The 16,486-nt window shown below is 41.8% G+C and overlaps 1 protein-coding gene across 1 annotated transcript in view; it reads left to right on the forward strand.

The window, feature by feature from the left end:
• Positions 1–16,486, forward strand: part of MEP1A (meprin A subunit alpha) — a 38,051-nt gene that overhangs the window by 13,426 nt on the left and 8,139 nt on the right. Inside the window, exons 8-13 of the mRNA XM_065885969.1 lie at positions 4,152–4,373; positions 5,137–5,286; positions 9,127–9,342; positions 10,763–11,236; positions 13,834–14,007; positions 14,978–15,278. Coding sequence (XP_065742041.1) covers positions 4,152–4,373; positions 5,137–5,286; positions 9,127–9,342; positions 10,763–11,236; positions 13,834–14,007; positions 14,978–15,278 — 1,537 coding nt within the window. The remainder of the gene's footprint in view (positions 1–4,151; positions 4,374–5,136; positions 5,287–9,126; positions 9,343–10,762; positions 11,237–13,833; positions 14,008–14,977; positions 15,279–16,486) is intronic.

Consider the following 16,486-nt stretch of genomic DNA (forward strand, 5'->3'; position numbering starts at 1 on the left):
CAATTGTGTTAATTCTAGCTAATAGTTTTTCTGATTAATCAAAATGCACAAGTCTTTTCTTTCTCCTTTCTAAGCACCTCTTTCCTTCTGCCCCCAACCCATAAAGGATAACACCGTAAACGATAACACAGTTTTATTTCACATATTATTATGCAGTTACTCTAAAAATTCTGATGAAAATGTTATAACTCAGTTTACCAATAGACATTCCATGCTGTGTTTCTGAAAACACCTAGTTTTTTGAAAAAGATTCTTTTGATTTTAAAGTCTTTATTGAATTTGTTACAATATTGCTTCTGTTTTATGTTTTGTTTTTTTTGGCCATGAGGCATGTGGGATCTTAGCTCCCTGACCAGGGATCAAACCTGCACCCCCTGCATTGGAAGGTGAAATCTTAACCACCACAGGACCACCAGGGAAGTCCCAACACCTCGTTTTTGATTAGGAATTAGTTCAGGAAGTGGAAAAGCATCATTTTTGGCAGTGATAGCTTAATGAAACTTCCAATGTATTGGAAGTGCCTTAATTATGACCACACATGGTTTTCATGAAGCAAATCATTGCCTTGTAATTATCTGTTTCATTTAGATCCCAATTTAACATATGAGTTCACAGATTGCAGTGCATCTCTAATAATTTTAGGGACTTGGAAGAACTGGCCATACTTTACAATTAAATATCAGTCTCCAAAAGACTTCTGCCAGAACTAGCTCGTTTTGGAGTAAGCTGTAACCATGGATCTCACAGGAGGCAGGGCTACAGATGGCTAATCCTATCAAAATCACCTCTGGGGTTTCTCAATCTGTGTCCCTCCGGGCACCTCCTATTCTGATATTTCATGAATGTGGAGTACTGGTGGGAGGAGGGGAAACCATGTGGTTTGTAAAAGCCTAATCTGTTACCAGGATTGGACCCACACATATACTCCCACCCATCCTGCCATTCAACCACTGAGCTAGAGGCCAAGTAATATTCTTCTTTGTCCCCCGATACAATCTAGAGAAGTTCTAGACAGTATTCACCCAAGTATGAAATAATAGATCAAAAACAGTATATTTTGTCTCCCAGGGGTAATTGCCTTATATCTGGGTCTGTGTAGATGCGCCAGAAGAGTGCAGATCAAAGGACCGAATCTCTGCTTGTGAGGCTCCGGGCAGTATTAGACTTCGTCTGAATTTGCCAGAGGCCTGAATTTCTTACTTTCTCTTATATACTTAACTCTGCTGAAAATGACATGAGGAAGCAGAAAACATTCGCATTTTTAAGTCTTGAAGGACACAATGCTCGGTGCTTTTAAGATAGTTTTAGACCATATGAGGTCCCCTTTCTCAGAGGGAGCCTGTACACTTACAAGGATAATTTGCAGACATGCTCAGTTTGGGATTGAGCATGAATGACTCACCATGTTTGCTCATCTCCTGTCTGTGTTTTCATTAGGTGTCATTTCATATATCTAAACTGCTTGCAATCACTGGAGAGCTCTTCTCAAATGAGACATCAAATCCAATTTAGATCATAAGCAAGGGCAGTATTATTGCTCAGGGTAATTTATGACTTCATTGCATCTCATCTTCAGTTGATGGCAATCTTATTATTTAACCTAGGAAGATACTCTATGGGCCATATAGTTCTCTCCCCAAATCCATCTCTGTTTCTGAAGTCAGAATTGTGTTTTCTGGGTCTGTTTTCTTTTATTAAGCAAAACACTTCTGAGGTCTAGCAGGGGGTCTACAGACTACGGTCTGTGGGCCATATCTGTTTGCTTTTGTAAATAAAGCTTTATTGGAACATAGCCATGCCCATCTGTTTACATACTGCCTATGGCTGGTTTTGTGCTATAACAGCAGAGTTGAGTAGTTGTGACAGAGACCATACATCTTGCAAAGCCAGAAGTATTTTCTATCTGGCCCTTTACACAAAAGTTTTGCCCATGAGCTCTGGTTTACAAGATCACTTCCTCTTCAACCCCTCGGCTGTGAGTTCCCTGAAGGACCATGCCTGTCCTAGTCACTGCCAGGGACCGCCACCCACCTAGCACAGCTCCCAGTAAATAGTAGGCATGAAAAAAATGTGTTGAGTTAAATTTTAAAATGTATTAAAAAAATTTATTTGGTAAAGCATTCTGATAAGTATCCTTGGGTAATAAAGAATAAAACTATCTATTTTAACCTGATGATTTTATTGCAAGTTAAGGAAAACAGCCAGTGAGTTGAAAGCGCCTTAAGATACCACTGAGAGTTACCAGGAGACCCCAGACCCACGCCCAAGTCCTCACACCCCCTAAATGCTTTTTATAATTTTGCCCCCTTAACGGCCATCTGAAGACCACGTGCTCTGGAAGGAATGACTCTCCTCCTTCCCTGTTGGGGTTATTTATTTCTTGCAGTTCTGTACCGACTTTGAAAATGCTTCGATCCCTCTTGGATTAAGTCCCCATAAAACCCTTGTGAGTTGGGAGGATGTAACATCAGTATTGTCGTTCTACAGTTAAAACAAGTTTTGATCAAAGGGGTTCATGGGCTTTTCCAAAAGCATCTGGGGACCACTGCCAGGCTGTACCACACTTCTCCAATCCTGAGTGTACCTGAGTTGATGTCTTTGAAAGTTGGTCACATTTTCTTCTAATTATTAAAAACAGTTGGATGGGAAGCTAGAAAGGGAGAAAGAGATGATGAAGGTGGGAAGTTTTGACTGGGAGAGTTATGAGTATTCTCATTCAGTTTTTCTATCACTTCCTAAGAAGGGAATTAAAAACAGTGAACTTCCCATTATTGCAGCCGAACCAGTAAATTCCTGATGGCTGCTGGATTAAAAGAGTATCTGGGTGGTTCCTCATTTCAGCATTTCACATTGCAGGGCATATTCTCTTACTTATGCTAATCTCATTTAAAATATTTTCATTTTCTATTTTGAAAGGAAAGTCAGTTTTCTTCCTCTTCTGTTTTTCTCACCATGGGGCAATTTCTAGAACAGGAGAGTGTGAGCCTTGATTGACAGGACGCCACTTTCTCACCAGGTGCTAAACTTTCCTTCTGCCCGTTAGATTTCTTTTTCCTAAATTGTTGGAGAGCTGGCCAGGTACAGCTCTTGGTGGATGAGGTACTTGGCTGTTAGCAAGATGAATCAATCCTGAATACTTTCCTGAGTTCAAAAATTCCTTTTCCTACCATGAGGAATACCTGCCTCTACTTTGATATCTTATCTTCTCTTTCTTGTTTTGTTTTGTTTTTTGTTTTTTTTTTTTTTTTGTGGTACGTGGGCCTCTAACTGTTGTGGCCTCTCCCGTTGTGGAGCACAGGCTCCGGACACGCAGGCTCAGCGGCCATGGCTCACGGGCCCAGCCGCTCCGCAGCATGTGGGATCTTCCCGGACGGGGGCACGAACCCGTGTCCCCTGCATCGGCAGGCGGACTCTCAACCACTGCGCCACCAGGGAAGCCATATCTTCTCTTTCTTAAATCCTCATACATACACACACACATTTATTTATTTATTTATATGTATAAAAATGAATCTTTGATTTAAATATACATTTAATAACATGCATTGTATATTCACATTGCATTTATATTCTAATATATGTGTATATTATGCACATATTTAATAATATGTATATATTTATTATTAATTATAACATGTATTTTTTTTCTCTTTGGGAGTATTTACCCATTTATTTAATTACTGTGCCAGTTTCAAGCTACCACACAATTTTACTGAACAAGGAGTTAGGGAAAGATTCTCAGAATCAGTTCTCCTGACCTGGACAAGGTGGCCCAGCTCATGACTCTTTCCCACTCAAACCAACTTCCTCTTACTTTTTAAAAAATTTATTAATTCTATTTATTTATTTTTGGCCGTGTTGAGTCTTTGTTGCTGCCCACAGGCTTTCTCTATTTAATATCCATTATAATAATTGTATGTACTATTATATATTAGTACTTTACAATGTTATTAGTAAAAGTTAATGTATATTAATTTTATATACATTGTGCAAATTATAAAATATGTTAAATATGTATATATATTTAGATCAAAGATGCATTATTCTGCCCCCCCTCCCTTATTTTGGTCTCTGCTTGAGTATCTAGTCAAAGAGGGTAGGACGGGGAAATGACATGACTGATCAGGGCCTGTGGATTCCCTCCTTGACAGGTTATGAGCACAACTTTAACACCTACGATGACAACTTCATCACAGACCTCAACACACCCTATGATTACGAGTCTTTGATGCACTACGAACCTCTCTCATTTAACAAGAATGCTAGTGTCCCCACCATCACAGCCAAGATCCCTGAGTTTAACTCCATCATTGGGCAGCGCCTGGATTTCAGTGCTATCGATTTGGAGAGGCTGAACAGAATGTACAATTGCAGTGAGTACCTCTGGGTCTGAGGACTTGGTAACCCCCCCCCCCGACCTTACGGGACTCCTGTACATTTTCCTTTGTGTTAATTTGTTAATTTTGTTAATTTGTCCATTTCATTAAGGACATTTGTTTCCCTATCCTTAGAAAAAATTGTAACACCTACCCCACAAGATGGTCATGAAAATCAATTATGTGTTTGTGTTCTGTAAAGTGAAAATATTGGGCCAATGTAAGGAGCTGGAATTGTCCAACTTCTTCAGCTTCCCTTTGAAGGGTGCATCCTTATGTAAAGCCCAAGATAGTTATAGGCTTGAAAGTATTTTGTATCTTAAATTCTTTGTCCAGGTTAGTGGTTCCTGGAGTCCTCTAATGCTCAGAGATGGGATGTTTTCTAAAATGGCCCCATTGGTCTTCAGAGACACATTCTTTAATCCTGTTCAATATGTATGTAGAGAAGATCTACTAAGAACAAAGCCCAGCATAATAGGTACCTCATTCTTGATCTAAAGGAGTCGATGGTTGGCATTTACAGAAAAGCATGATGGTAAGCCTTTTTATAGTTTGACTCTGTGAAGTGTGTAGGGCTGCATCTGTGTTGGCAGGTTCTGCTATCTAATGCATGACGGTAGGACTTACAATTGAGAAAAATCAAGACAACGAAAGGCTCATGATCCTGCTAAAACAATGACATCTTAGTAGCCTAAGTCATTAGGTATTTGACATGAGAGGCCTTAAATTTTTAACCAGGTGACAAAAATATCATTTGCAGCCACAACTCACACCCTTTTGGACCACTGTGATTTTGAGAAGGCAAACATTTGTGGGATGATTCAGAGTACCAGAGATAATGCTGACTGGGTCCATGAGGACAGCACTCAGCCTGGACAAGCGGATCACACCTTGGAGGGACGATGCACAGGTCAGTGAAGGCAGCAAGGAGGTACATTATGGAGGTTCTCCAGGTTCAAGGGGAAATGGTAGCTGGCGTGTTTGGCCTCAGCTGGAATGCTAGTTATCAAACCTGGAACTCTGAATGAAGACAAAAACCATTTCTCATATCTTTATTATTATTATTTTTGCGGTATGCGGGCCTCTCACTGTTGTGGCCTCTCCCGTTGCGGAGCACAGGCTCCGGACGCGCAGGCTCAGCGGCCATGGCTCATGGGCCCAGCCGCTCCGCAGCATATGGGATCTTCCCAGACCGGGGCACAAACCCGTGTCCCCTGCATCGGCAGGCGGACTCTCAACCACTGCGCCACCAGGGAAGCCCGACATATCTTTATTATTAACGCAATAAAAAGCATCCAGGTTCTGGGCATGCAAAAGAAAGGTTCATTTAAGTGATGACAAAACTGATACAAACATAATGGTTGATATGACTTTGTACTTGTTGGTTATCTAGTTTATATAGAGTGTGTGTAACACAGGAAACTGTACTCAATATTTTGTAATAACCTATAAGGGAAAAGAGTCTGAAAAGGAATATCTGTATCTATCTATCTATCTATCTATCATCTGTCTATCTGTCTGAATCTCTGTGCTGTATACCTAAAACTAACAACGACACTGTAAATCAACTATACTTCAATAAAAGTTTTTTTTAATTTTAAAAAAGATATGACTTTGTAGGACTTCCCTGGTGGTGCAGTGGTTAGGAATCAGCCTGCCAACGCAGGGGACACGGGTTCGATCCCTGGTCTGGAGAAATCTCACATGCCGCAGAGCAGCTAAGCCCGTGTGCCACAACTACTGAGCCTGTACTCTAGAGCCCACGAGCCACAGCTACTGAGCCCACGTGCATAGACCCCATGCTCCGCAACAAGAGGTCCCACTGCAATGAGAAGCCTGCACGCTGTAACAAAGAATAGCCCCCGCTCGCCACAACTAGAGAAAGCCTGCGGGCAGCAACAAAGACCCAGTGCAGGCAACTATATATATATATGACTTTGTAAATTAGGGCAATGTCTCTAACAGCAGTGTCCTCCGGTGGAACTACAGTGCACACCACATATGTAATGTAAAATTTTCTAACAGTCACGTAAAAAAGAAACAAGGGAAATTCTCTTTAGTATATACTTAACCCAATATATCCAAAATCTTAACATTTCAATGTGCAATCAATATAAAAACTATTAATGAGATGCTTCACACTTCTTTACAGTAGGTGTTTGAAATCTGGTGTATATTTTATCCTTACAGCGAATCTCAGTTTGGACTGGCCACAGTTCAAGTGCTCAGTCGACGTATATGTTTGGTAGCTGCCATATTGGATAACAGCTTCCTGTACATGGTTTATGCAGCGAAAAAGCCATAAAGTCAGGAGAGACCTGGGTTTAAAATCTGGCTCCACCACGTGCTAATTGTGACCCCAGGAAGTTGTTTTTGTTGTTGCTGCTGTTGAAGTCTTTTGGCTTTTTGTAAGCCTCTCTGACCGTCAAGCTATTGATCCTTCCCAGCGAGCTTGCAAAGAGATAATGCATCTAGAATCTTCAAAGGCAGACCAGCAGCCTGACTCCCTACTCATTTCCCCCATCGTCCCTTTCTCCCCAGAGGTTCTATTTATTTTTCAGTTTCTATCTTGAAATCGTGCCAACCCTATTTGGAAGCAGGCGGGGTTATAGATTATAATAGCCTTTTAAAGATTGGACTATCCTCAAATCCCTTTGTCCACGCCTGTGGGAGAGTTGGTAAGAGTTCCTTCACAGATGAGACCCAGCTTATCACCCAGATGCCAGGCCACCAGGGAGAATGTCAGAGGTTGTCAACAATTGACACTCTTCCTCGCGCCTTGGCAAAGGGCGAAAGTCTCTGTTACACATCAGATTATTAAACGTATGATCTCCAGTGCGCAAAGGGTGATCTACACCTGAAGTTCTCTTTAAATTTCCATCATAGCCTCTAATCTAATCTCTCCTGTGGGTTTGCTGCTAGGCTAACGTGCAAGTTCCAGCTAAAGTTCCTCTCCGTGTGAGAGGAATCTGCTGAAAGAAGATTCTAGCATTTTAGTAGGAAAGGAAAGGACCACAGCCCAGAGAGGTAACTAGAAAAGCTTTCTCAGGTTAACTTGACCAGCCATTATGCTTCTTCCACAGGAGGCACATAATGGGACGGGGTTTCCTTTGCTAGAGAGCACTGCCTTATTCAGGTAGACGCATACACTCAAAGAGCTCAAAGGATAGAGGCCACTTCCCTCCCACTTGAATCCCAGAGAGATGAATGAATACCCAGTTACTGGCAGCTCTAGGGTGAAAATTCAGGTCTCCTGACTCCTCAGCTTAAGTTATTGGGCTTGCACTTCATACTTCTGACCTCAACTGGTGGAATTCCTGAGCAAGGATAACCAGGAGACCTTCTTAGCCCCGTGAGCTCTTGTTTACCCTAACCCAAGCCCTCAGCAATTCACGACACCAAAGTCTAAGGCTAGTAAGATAAAGTATTGAGAAGAACATACCGGCAAATGTAATTTACCCTGATGATATATTAAAGACGTATGGTATTTTTCAGCTTTGTGGAAAGCGAGTCAGGATGAGGCAAGGACTCATATTGTCAAAGTACCTGGAACTGGAGATGCTCACTTCATTTTTACTTGATGAAATGTTTTGAGTGGAGCATTTGGTAAGAGGTTGAGTATTGGAGTAAGTTTAGATGACTTCCTTTTTTCTTTTTTTTAAAGAATGGTAACATTTTTATTTATTTATTTTTATATTTATTTATGGCTGTGTTGGGTCTTCGTTTCTGCACCAGGGCTTTCTCTAGTTGTGGCAAGCGGGGGCCGCTCTTCATCGCGGTGCGCAGGCCTCTCACTATCGCGGCCTCTCTTGTTGTGGAGCACAGGCTCCAGACGCGCGCAGGCTCCGTAGTTGTGGCTCATGGACCTAGTCGCTCCACGGCATGTGGGATCTTCCCGGACCAGGGCTCGAACCCGTGTCCCCTGCATTGGCAGGCAGGCGGATTCTCAACCACTGCGCCACCAGGGAAGCCCTAGATGACTTCTTTATATGCAAGAATTGTTCATTGTCCTCGCCTTTGAAAAAGTGTGCTGGTTTTCCAAGTGATGTATTTGTTTAGCCACCTGCTTGTTTTGGGGGAGAGAATTTTGAGATACATGAGTTGGGCAAAGCCAGCCTCTGGCATAAATGTAGACCCTTTATCCCCTCTTTCTTAGTGTTCCTCCAAGGCTTTCTTTACATTCAGGAGAAATCCTCAGTTGGTCCCTGATATGCCTTGAATGCCCCTTCTTAGAACACAGTAAAGGTGATTCTTTACCACTGATAGTACACCCAGTTATTAGGCTACAAAAGGATGAAACTGAACCCTTCTCATTGTGAATATTTAAAATTCAATTCCTAAAACTTTGAATCCCACAGTTTCTTATATAGCTAGGAGGCCATCGCTTTTCCTTGGATTGAATCTCTAAACAACAAAGTTAATGAAGAAAATGGAATTCATCTCACAGACACTAGATTCCATCAACTTTGCTTAAAGGCTGTATTTCCTTAAGTCAGTGGTGTACATTTCACAACCTTGGGAGCAAAGGCAATCAAAAGAGCCAGTGGAGAGCTGTGACTTTGACCAGCAATTCTGTCCATGGAGACAGACAGAATATTTACTGACAAACAACCTTTTTATTTTCCCCAGAAGAGTTCTAGCCTTTGTTGCCTGGATGATGGCTGTTGCTCACTGTTTCGCTTTGCCTGGGCTGAGGGCACCCTGGGGTATTTGTGGCCAGAGGTGGGACTTTAGGGTCCTCTCTCCATAGGTGCCGGCTACTTCATGTACTTCAGTACCAGCTTGGGGATAGCAGAGGAAGCAGCCCTGTTGGAGTCTCGGATTCTTTACCCAAAGAGGAAGCAGCAATGCCTGCAGTTTTTCTATAAAATGACAGGAAGCCCTTCAGACAGACTCATCGTCTGGGTCAGGAGGGATGACGGTACGGGCAACGTTCGCAAGCTGGTCAAGGTGAAGACCTTTCAAGGTACTTAAAGGCATCTTGCGAGGCCTGATTGGGCTTCATATTTGGGATTGTGCTTTTTCTCCTCCTTCCCCTCCCTCTCCCTTTTCACCCTCCTCCCCCTCTGTCTCCTCTTCCTTCCTTTCCTCCACCTCCCTTCTGCCTCTTTGAAATGCATAATGCCTGGCACGTTTTAACCACTCGACGGATGTTTTAACCGTTCAGAAATTGCGGGTTCAGGTGAGGCTGAAATATACTATTGAAAGAGGCCAATCAGGGAAAGAAAAAGGAAGGCCAATCAGAGTATAAAAGTCTAGTTTTCTCTAGAGCTTTGGAGAAGGACAGAATAGAGAAAATTGGTGATTCAAAGGTGGAGATTGGAAGGCAAAAGGGAAGCTGCATCTGTTTCAGCAAACTGATTGATACCATTATGTAATACACTGAGGTAACTCGAAACCTACTCGTGAAGTTGGTGGCAAGCAAGTGACTTGTATACATTAACTTCACTAAAATCGCTTATATATTCCTTAGTGATACTTTATGTATTTCGATAAGATCGTGAAAACCTTAAAATGCTAAGGTAGTTAGTTGGTTGTGAGAGTAATCTGACTGAAAATCAAGATCCAGGGTTATAAAAGCTAAGTACTCACACTCTTTTATTAGGGCGGTGGTTCGTTCATAAATAGAAAAGGGGAGACGTGTTTTTCTAGTTTTCCACTCAACAAAGAATTTCTCAATTAAAATGAGATAAAGGAAGCGTTCTTTGTGCACTTCTAGAAGCAGCTGCTGCTCTGGAAGGGTGGAGGCTTCCTTAGTAAAGGCTACTCAGAAGAACGGGAGCCCAAATTGTCTCTACCCAGGTCACTCTGTGGGTAGAAAATACCACAGATAATGGTTTTGAGGGGTTCACTTTTCTGGCTGAAATTTACAGAGCATCTTCATCAAATAGAGAGATGACAGCTAGGTGCCCTTTAAGAGTTGAGAATTTGCTGTGTTACCAAGGATTATAAATATGGACATATGAAATTGCCATCGTTTGACCTTTAACTTATCAAAGGTCTGTTTTATACGATTCAGCCCAATACTTGTGCATTCAGTGCTAACATTAAGGGGGTGGGGTGCATTTGTACCAACAAACCCAGGGGAAAGCCCAGAACGTGCAGAATGGAATAATAATGGAAAACAAATTCATGATTAAGACTTTTATCATAAATCAGAGTGTGTCTTTGTTTTTGTTTTTTTTTTTCTTTTTTAGCTATTTTCCCATACTAGATATGTGACTTTGGAAAAGTTCCTTAACAAGTTTATAGCAGTTCTCTCCTGTGTTTGTTGTGAAGGTTACATGAGATCGTTCATGTAAAGCACCTGCCACAGTACGAGGGTCCAAGTAAGTGCTCCAAAAATGTTGGTCACAGTTGTCACCAATTTTATTCTCTGTCCTCAGGAGATTCTGACCAAAATTGGAAAATTGCCCATGTTACACTAAGAGAGGAAAAGAAGTTTCGCTACCTTTTCCAGGGCACAAAGGGTGACCCCCAGAACTTGAGTGGGGGAATTTACCTGGATGACATCACTTTGACAGAAACCCCATGCCCTGCAGGGGTTTGGACGGTCCGGAAATTCTCTCAAGTCCTGCAGAACACAGTTAACGGGGACAAGCTTCAGAGCCCTCGATTCTACAATTCAGAGGGCTACGGTTTGGGGTTGACCTTGTACCCTCATGGCAGAACGATCTCCAGGAGCTCTGGGTACTTGGGACTTGCCTTTCATCTGTGTAGTGGAGAGAATGATGCTGTCCTGGAGTGGCCAGTGGAGAACAGACAGGTGATAATGACAATACTTGACCAGGAACCCGATGTCAGGAAGAGAATGTCCTCCAGCATGGTGTTCACTACCTCCAGGTCCCAGACGTCTACAGGTAGGTGGTTAGAAGATCTGCCCCTCCACCTGGAAGGGCCAACAGACACAGTTCTCATCTGTACAGGAGAGATTAACTTTCCCCTCACATTTCCTCCTTGGGCACATCTACAGCAATGTCATGTTGGAGCATTAAGTTAAAATGTCCTTGCTTCTTTTTTCTTTCATTGAAGTGTAGTTGATTTACAACGTTGTGTTAGTCTCTGGTGTACAGCAGAGTGATTCAGATATACGTAGATATTCTTTTTCATATTCTTTTCCATTATGGTTTATTACAGGCTATTGAATACAGTTCCTTGTGCCATTCAGTAGGACTTTGTTGTTTATCTATTTTATATACAGTAGTTTGTATCTGCTGATCCCAAACTCCTAATTTATCCCTCCCACCCCCTTTCCGCTTTGGTAACCAGAAGTTTGTTTTCTATGTAAGTGAACATTTTCAGTGTCATCTTATCTCTCTCTCTTTCCTGAGTTCATCCATCAAGCATCTATGTAAGGGCTTGCAAGGTGCCAAGCTCTGTGCCAGTTCCTTAGAGTACAAGCAAGCCAGCCAGTCCCTGCCTCGCTGAGCACAGTCCGAGAAGACAGATCCAGCTAATCATTTATCAAATACTCAGAATTTGTGAGGCTCTGTGCAAAAGTAATGCACTGAGTCCTAGAATATTACTCATTGTCAGTAGGTCCGTGAAACAAACTTGCGTGAATAAAGGAACGGGCAAACTATTTTTTTTTTTCAAAAGAAGAGACTTAAGCCTTAAAAGGAAGAAGCTAGAGCTCTCTCTTCCCCTTCATTGAAAAGTCACTCAGTAGTGGGCAATGACCCTTCACAGGGGTGATTCTCTGCTCCACCCCCTCCCAATTCTCAGGGGTTTTGGTTTTTTTCGGGGGGGTTATTATTCAAACAGAAAGTTACAAAAAGTATAATCCTCCTCATCAGTTCACTCGGTCCCATGTAATTAATTTTTTTCATCTTGATCTTTTTTTTTTTTTTTTTTTTTTTTTGCGGTACGCGGGCCTCTCACTGCTGTGGCCTCTCCCGTTGCGGAGCACAGGCTCCGGACACGCAGGCTCAGCGGCTATGGCTCACGGGCCCAGCCGCTCCGCGGCATGCGGGATCCTCCCAGACCGGGGCACGAACCCGTGTCCCCTGCATCGGCAGGCGGGCTCTCAACCACTGCACCACCAGGGAAGCCCTCATCTTGATCTTTTGTTAGCACTTTTATGAGTTCATCAGTTTTCCATTAGGGTTCTGAAAATGCTTATTCATTCAGTTTAGCAGTTTAGTCAGTTACCAGAAACCTGTACTTGTCAGAGTCTTTTCCATGAATTCCTTGAAGATGAAACCCTTTTAAAGGAACATTTTTGCGAAAGCATCAGAGTACGCCCAGAACTGTCTGTAAATGACAAAAGGCTTAAAAATGACCACGGTTCAAAGATTTGACGAAAGTTCATAATAATGCAATTGACAAGGAAATTTAGTTATTTCTGAGATATACATTTTAAAGTAATAACTAGAATCATGACTTATTGCACGAGAACATAAGATTTTTAGAAATCTCATGTAATATCTGAAACATTTATATTAACATATTTCCATACAAATAACCCAAAGAAAGTTTAGTATAAGTTGTTTTGTTTGTTTGTTTGTTTTACTGCAGGTTCTTATCAGTCATCAACTTCATATACATCAGTGTATACGTGTCAATCCCAATCGCCCAATTCAGCACACCACCAACCCCACCCCACCACGGTTTTCCCCCCTTGACGCCCATATGTTTGTTCTCTACACCTGGGTCTCAACTTCTGCCCTGCAAACCGGTTCATCTGTACCATTTTTCTAGGTTCCACATACATGCGTTAATATACGATATTTGTTTTTCTCTTTCTGACTTACTTAACTATGTATGACAGTCTCTAGATCCGTCCACATCTCAACAAATGACCCAATTTCGTTCCTTTTTATGGCTGAGTGATATTCCATTGTATATATGTACCACATCTTCTTTACCCATTCGTCTGTCGATGGGCATTTAGGTTGCTTCCATGACCTGGCTATTGTAAATAGTGCTGCAATGAACATTGGGGTGCATGTGTCTTTTTGAATTATGGCTTTCTTAGGGTATATGCCCAGTAGTGGGATTGCTGGATCATATGGTAATTCTATTTTTAGTTTTTTTAAGGAACCTCCATACTGTTCTCCATAGTGGCTGTATCAATTTACATTCCCACCAACAGTGCAAGAGGGTTCCCTTTTCTCCACACCCTCTCCAGCATAATTCTCCTGGAAAGAGTAAATAACCTGATTTTTTTCCAACACATTTTTTCTGATTAACAAAGCTCTTATGGGTAAACAACAAGGTCCTACTGTACAGCACATAGAACTATATTCAATATCCTATGATAAACCATAATGGAAAATAATAGTAAAAAAATGTACATGTATACATATAACTGAATCACTTTGCCGTACAGCAGAAATTAACGCATTGTAAATCAACCATACTTCAATTTAAAAAAAGCTCTCTATACTCATTAAAGACAGATGGAAAGTGAAAAGTAAAGCGATAATGTGATTTTCTGTAACCTGTAACTTTGCAGCAATGAATGGCTCCGTCATCTGGGACAGGCCGTCTGTCATGGGGTCCTATGACAAGAGCTGTGCCTGTTTTAGAAGCATCGACTGGGGCTGGGGTGCTATCATCTCCCACCAGATGCTGAAAAGGAAGAGTTACCTTAAAAATGACGACCTTATATTGTTTGTGGACTTTGAAGGTATTTTGCTGGTTTTCCTGAATAAATAATCCTATGTTCTGGGTGTTCTATTGACTTCACATGGATTTTTTAAAGCATCTCACGGAAGGTGGGGATCTTTTGGGGGGACTAGGTTTAAAAAAAAAAAAAAGATGTGCTGTAAGAGAACCACATCGTACTCTTTTATTCAAGGACTCCCATCTCGACTTTAACTGTCCTGGGGAGAAACTAAAATTTTAGTGTCACCTTTTTGCATAACTTATCAAATGTGACAGTTGGCTGACTTCAATTTAGTTTCAATCAGTCTATCCATACTCACTTTATGCTTCTCTTCTCAAGTTAAATAAATAAAATCATGATTGGACTACTTTAAACACAAACATAGCAAAAAAAAGAATGAAATCTCACCATGTGCAACAGCATGGATGGACCTGAGGGGCATTATGCTTCGTGAACTGAGTCAGATAGATAAAGGCAAATGCTGTATGTTTTTACTTACACGTGGAATCTGAAAAACAAAGCAAATGAACAGATATAACAAAACAGACTCACAGATACAGAGAACAAACTAGTGGTTACCAGAGGGGAAAGGGGTAGGGGTAGGGACAAAATAGGGGCAGGGGATTAAGAGGTACAAACTACTATGTATGAAATAAGTTACAAAGATGTAATGTACAGCACAGGGAATATAGTCAATATTTTATAATAACTTTGTATGAAGTGTAATCTATAAAAATGTCAAATTACTATTTATACACCTTAAAACTAAGATAATATTTTAAGTCAACTATACTTCAATAAAAAATAATCAATCTATAAAATAGTTGGCATTATGAAAATCCACTGGATTCAAAGCCACTTTTCTACGTCACTAAAGGTGATGACCAAGAGGGATAGAGGCAGCCCAGGGGGCTTTCTCCAGGAGTGGAAGTGAATTGTTGTCAGATTTAATCATATATCTTCCTCACCACCCTTTGTCTCTTTCCTCGAGATATCACCCACCTTAACCAGACTGAAGTTCACATTAAAGACAGCAGGCTGATCCGCCAAAGCCTCGTTCTCCAAGGCCAGGAGCAGCCGGCTTCAGAAGAAGGTTCGGGAAAGGCCTCCTTAGAGAAAGACCTACTGGGCAGCCTGGACCAGGGGCATCGCAGCCGACAGAAGCGGTCGGTGGACAACACGGGTCCCATGGAGGACCACAACTGGCCACAGTACTTCAGAGACCCATGTGACCCGAACCCTTGTCAAAACGAAGGCATCTGTGTGAACGTGAAGGGGATGGCGAGCTGCAGGTAGGCTCTGTGGCCTGGGGCGGCAGGTGTGGGTCGGCAGAGGGGAGCCCTATGTCTGCTTACCCTGCTAAAAGGCACAGTTCTCAGGTCAGGGCATCCACGCCATCAGATGGTCAACCGTGTCGGTCCTTGACTCCACAAAGCCGTGCCTGGAATCAGAGGGCAGAGCAGGGGTCCTGCCAGAGCAGAAGAGTCCCAAATCTCCTGCCTCTTCACGTGTATCCCTTTGCTACCTCTGGGACATTGTCAACAGCATCTTGAATGTTGTTGGAACTTTGAACTCCACTGCAGGGCTCAAAAATGACCCAGAGATTTTTTTTTTTTTTTTTAAATATTTATTCATTTATATATCTATTCGGTTGTACCGAGTCTTAGTTGTGGGAGGTGGGTTCCTTAGTTGAAGCTTGCAGACTCCTTAGTTATGGCATGTGAACTCAGTGGCATGCATGTGGGCCCAAACCTGGGCCCCCTGCAATGGGAGCACAGAGTCTCATCCACTGCACCACCAGGGAAGTCCCGACCCAGAGCTTTTAGCATCAAGGCTCCACCACAGGGACTCAGGACCAACCAAGCTTAAACCTTCCCTGACTGCAAATGTTATTATTGTTATTAATTATTATTTCTATTGTCCATTTCTATTGTCCATTTCTATTGTCCATTTCTATTGTCCATTAGTTCAATTGTACTATTATCATGTTTATGTTTTCAATAAGAAGAAGAAGAAGAATATCTGATACCTGAGCAGTATGCATTCATGATGTAAATTATTCCTCACGGCCACCCCGTGACATAAAGGCCCTTCTTACCCCCGTTTACGGCATAAGAAATTTGAAGCTTAGAGAAGTAAGCAATTTGTCTGAAACTACCCAGATGGTAAATGCTGGAGCTTAGACCTGCAATCCAGGTCTGCCTGTCTGCACAGTTTGCTATATTTAATAGTTCTTTTAATAATGTTTGTTATTTGCATAAAATATTTCATAAAAGGACGTATGTGATGACAAAAGCATCAGTTTCATTTGACAGAATAGGAGCTTGGCTAATAGTCTGCTTGGCTCAAAACACTTACATTTCTTCTCAGCTCTTTTTGATCTCCACTACGTTCTTTCTTTTTTAAACTTTTATTTTGAAATAATTTTAGATTTACAGATACGTTTCAAAAATGCAGCAGAGTTCCCCATACCCTAAAGTCAACATCTTACATAACCATC

This window comes from Phocoena phocoena, chromosome 10 (assembly GCF_963924675.1).
Source record: "Phocoena phocoena chromosome 10, mPhoPho1.1, whole genome shotgun sequence".
NCBI lineage: Eukaryota > Metazoa > Chordata > Mammalia > Artiodactyla > Phocoenidae > Phocoena > Phocoena phocoena.